At 39.6% G+C, this 2,939-nt stretch overlaps 1 protein-coding gene across 1 annotated transcript in view; it reads left to right on the top strand.

Moving 5' to 3' along the window:
- Window positions 1-1,002: 1,002 nt before the first annotated feature.
- trpm3 (transient receptor potential cation channel, subfamily M, member 3) overlaps window positions 1,003-2,939 on the top strand; it is a 65,658-nt gene continuing 63,721 nt past the window's right edge. The window contains exons 1-2 of the mRNA XM_039621152.1: window positions 1,003-1,244; window positions 1,697-1,898. Of these exons, the coding sequence (XP_039477086.1) occupies window positions 1,036-1,244; window positions 1,697-1,898 (411 nt within the window). The 5' untranslated portion in view covers window positions 1,003-1,035. The remainder of the gene's footprint in view (window positions 1,245-1,696; window positions 1,899-2,939) is intronic.

The raw sequence follows: 2,939 nt of genomic DNA, 5'->3' as shown, positions 1-2,939 counted from the left end.
TTGGCTAGGGATTGTTGCAGGGTCTACAATGGCTGGTGGTTGATGTCCAGGGATGGCACTACTACTGGATGGTTCATCCTGTCCTTGAGATCCTCCTTGAACATATTTAAGCATTGACCCTGCATACAAGAGAAAATATTCAGGATTTTACAGAAATACAATTTTGAATCTACAGTAGGCCTACGAAAAAATTGCATTATAAGACTAATAAATTAAGTAAGTCACTGGTACATTTAAAAATTACTAACTATATTTTACATGTATAGATTTTCATAATGGCAAATGGCAATATAAACATGCTGTACATAATTTGATATAAATGCGCAAGTAGGAAATCTATATTACTGGAAGATATAGGTTTCATATTACACTGTAATATGAAACCTATATCTTATTTATGCCGCATAAATAAGATATGCGTCTTTATAGATATCCTGAAATGCAGCAACATACAAAGTAATCTTGTCTAATCTGATAATAATACTTGACTGCATCACTGACCTATCCCAAAGTTAAGGTTAATCAGTAGCATGCATGACGTTAGCCAGCTAGCAACCTGAGGAGGGAAATGCTAGTCTCACGATTGCTAACGTTATCTGAAAACCGTCAATTGAGTGACCATGATGAGTTGCTTTTAGTAGTCCATTCTATATTCATATCCACAACGTAAACAAACTACCCAACATCAATCATTTGCAACATTTGTTAACACAGTATGAACACTGCTAACAGGAGCTATCACAGAGTTGACGGACATGAGCGTGCAAGCAAGGGCTACAATAATGAACTTTTTTATTGTTATTATTTAAACATTGCCTTACCGGCAAGCGACGCCTGAGTTTCATCACGCTTCCTCTTCTTCTTTCTTTTCTCCGCTCCCGACTCCTGTTGCCGTTTCGAGGCCATGTTCAAACAGGTGTTTACCAATACCGAATTGAGGCATTATAGAACAGACCACTGGGAGTGGGGGCACCAGGAGGAGACTGGAGACAGGGCACAAAGCAGATTCACCCCTTTTCTCGGGAAAATTGTTTTATGTTGCTTTTGTATTGTTTAACCATATTAATGCATATGATATTTATAGTATTAATATGGTTTACTTTTTTTTTTTTTACGACCCTGATTTTTTTGGTGCCCTACCGGCCATTTGGTGCCCTACGCAGTGTGCGTTATGTGCGTTTGCGGAGCTACGGCGCTGGTGTAGACAGTCACCTCTTTCTTGGATTGGTAGTTTTTGACAATCTGTGTGTAGACTTAATTGCCACTAAAGCTTTTCCCTTGTTTCAGCAAGAGAACTGTTGTTCAGTATGTATCAGCTACATGATCACCTCAGTTCCATCCATGGAGGCAGAGCAATGCAGGCTCAAATATAACTGCAAACAGCCACTTGCACAAAATTTAATATTTGCTCCTCTGTTATTCTATGCAGGACTATAAATCAAGCTTAATAAAGAGATGAAAGTCGGACGGCATGCTATCCCTTCAGCCATGCCCACCTTTTATTGCTAGATACATACTACGGCAGCTCTCACGCTCTTTTCTCCCCCCGCTCTCAGTCACACACAATCTGTCTCTTACTCTCCTTTTTCTTCTTCCTGCTCGGGGCTCGCACTTCTCAAGATTTCAATTATTCTCTGCAAAGGACTGTGTAATATACCGGTTTTACACTCGCTCTTACTTTCTCCTCCTTGTTCAGGTGCTGTTGTGGTCGTCTAATAGGTCAGCATGTGGGCTTGCCACCGGGCATCTCATCTAGTCAGAATGATAAGGCAGAGCGTTTGGCCAAGAATGACAGCCTGTCGGAGAAGTGGTCAATCAGCAAACACACACAGCTCAGCCCCACTGATGCCTTCGGCACCATTGAGTTCCAGGGAGGAGGACACTCCAACAAAGCCATGGTGACTCTCTTTACACAGTGTTGCATTTTATTAGTCTTCTCCTTCAGCATGCTGCCCACACAAAGCTTGAGCTTTATGGAACTGGTCAACGTGATTGTTTTGAGCATTAGGGCATCCAAATAAAAGGAGTCACTATTCTGTTGTTATTTCATGCAGCACTGACCTCAGCCGTTGCAGCTCATGTTTGTGTTAAGACTCGAGAACCTTTGGTGACACATACCTGAGTGCACCAGTGCAGGAAATCTACTTTGTGTAGCTTTAAGAGTGTATTTGTATGCTTTACTGAGCTATTTTAAAGGCCACAGTTAACTTCCTAAGACAAGAAAGAACAGAGTAGAGGATTTAGATATCCCAAAATATACCTCCAAACAGTACAAGAAAACCTAACCTCCAATGGAAGTGCTCCCTTCTGTAAATAAGAAAATATATGTAATAATGATGTTGAGCACATGCTTTTTTATGAAAAATGGCCACATAAATTGATTATAGAGATTATAGTGAGTAATTCAGTGACACAAGAAGAGAATTTCAAAAATATTCAGAAAGTGATGAAAGCTGAAAGTGCATAATGTGATCTAAAGATATTCTTCAAAGCTTCAGTAATCATGTCGTTTGACAGCACGCAGGTACAGAGGAGGAAACTTAGATTCCTAGATAACTAAAATAAATTTTTCCTGAATGGCAGATGTACCACGGCTGAAAATAGATGAATAGTTGCGGGTTGCTGAATAAAAAATGACATTGACAAGAGGACTCATCAGGGCTCATTGTGTGCATTATGGAGAATGACAAATGTGTCCAATCAGAAGACCTGGAGATAACTGAGGAATCAATCAAATTACTGGAATTATTGTGGAAATATGTGTAATTATTGCTTTAAAAGACTTAAGTGTTATGAGTGTTAGCAGACTGCATTCTGCCTGATTAATTGATCCATCCCTAATGTGATCTGATGGTACGTTTTATTCGCAAAGTCACAAACTATGATAACTACACTAAGAAAGTCATATCATACTTTACTGCAGCAATCTGGGAATTCAG

The sequence above is a fragment of the Oreochromis aureus genome, linkage group 12, assembly GCF_013358895.1.
Source record: "Oreochromis aureus strain Israel breed Guangdong linkage group 12, ZZ_aureus, whole genome shotgun sequence".
Lineage (NCBI taxonomy): Eukaryota > Metazoa > Chordata > Actinopteri > Cichliformes > Cichlidae > Oreochromis > Oreochromis aureus.
Note: the sequence above shows the minus strand (reverse complement) of the source record. Positions and strands in the feature narration are given on the sequence as shown.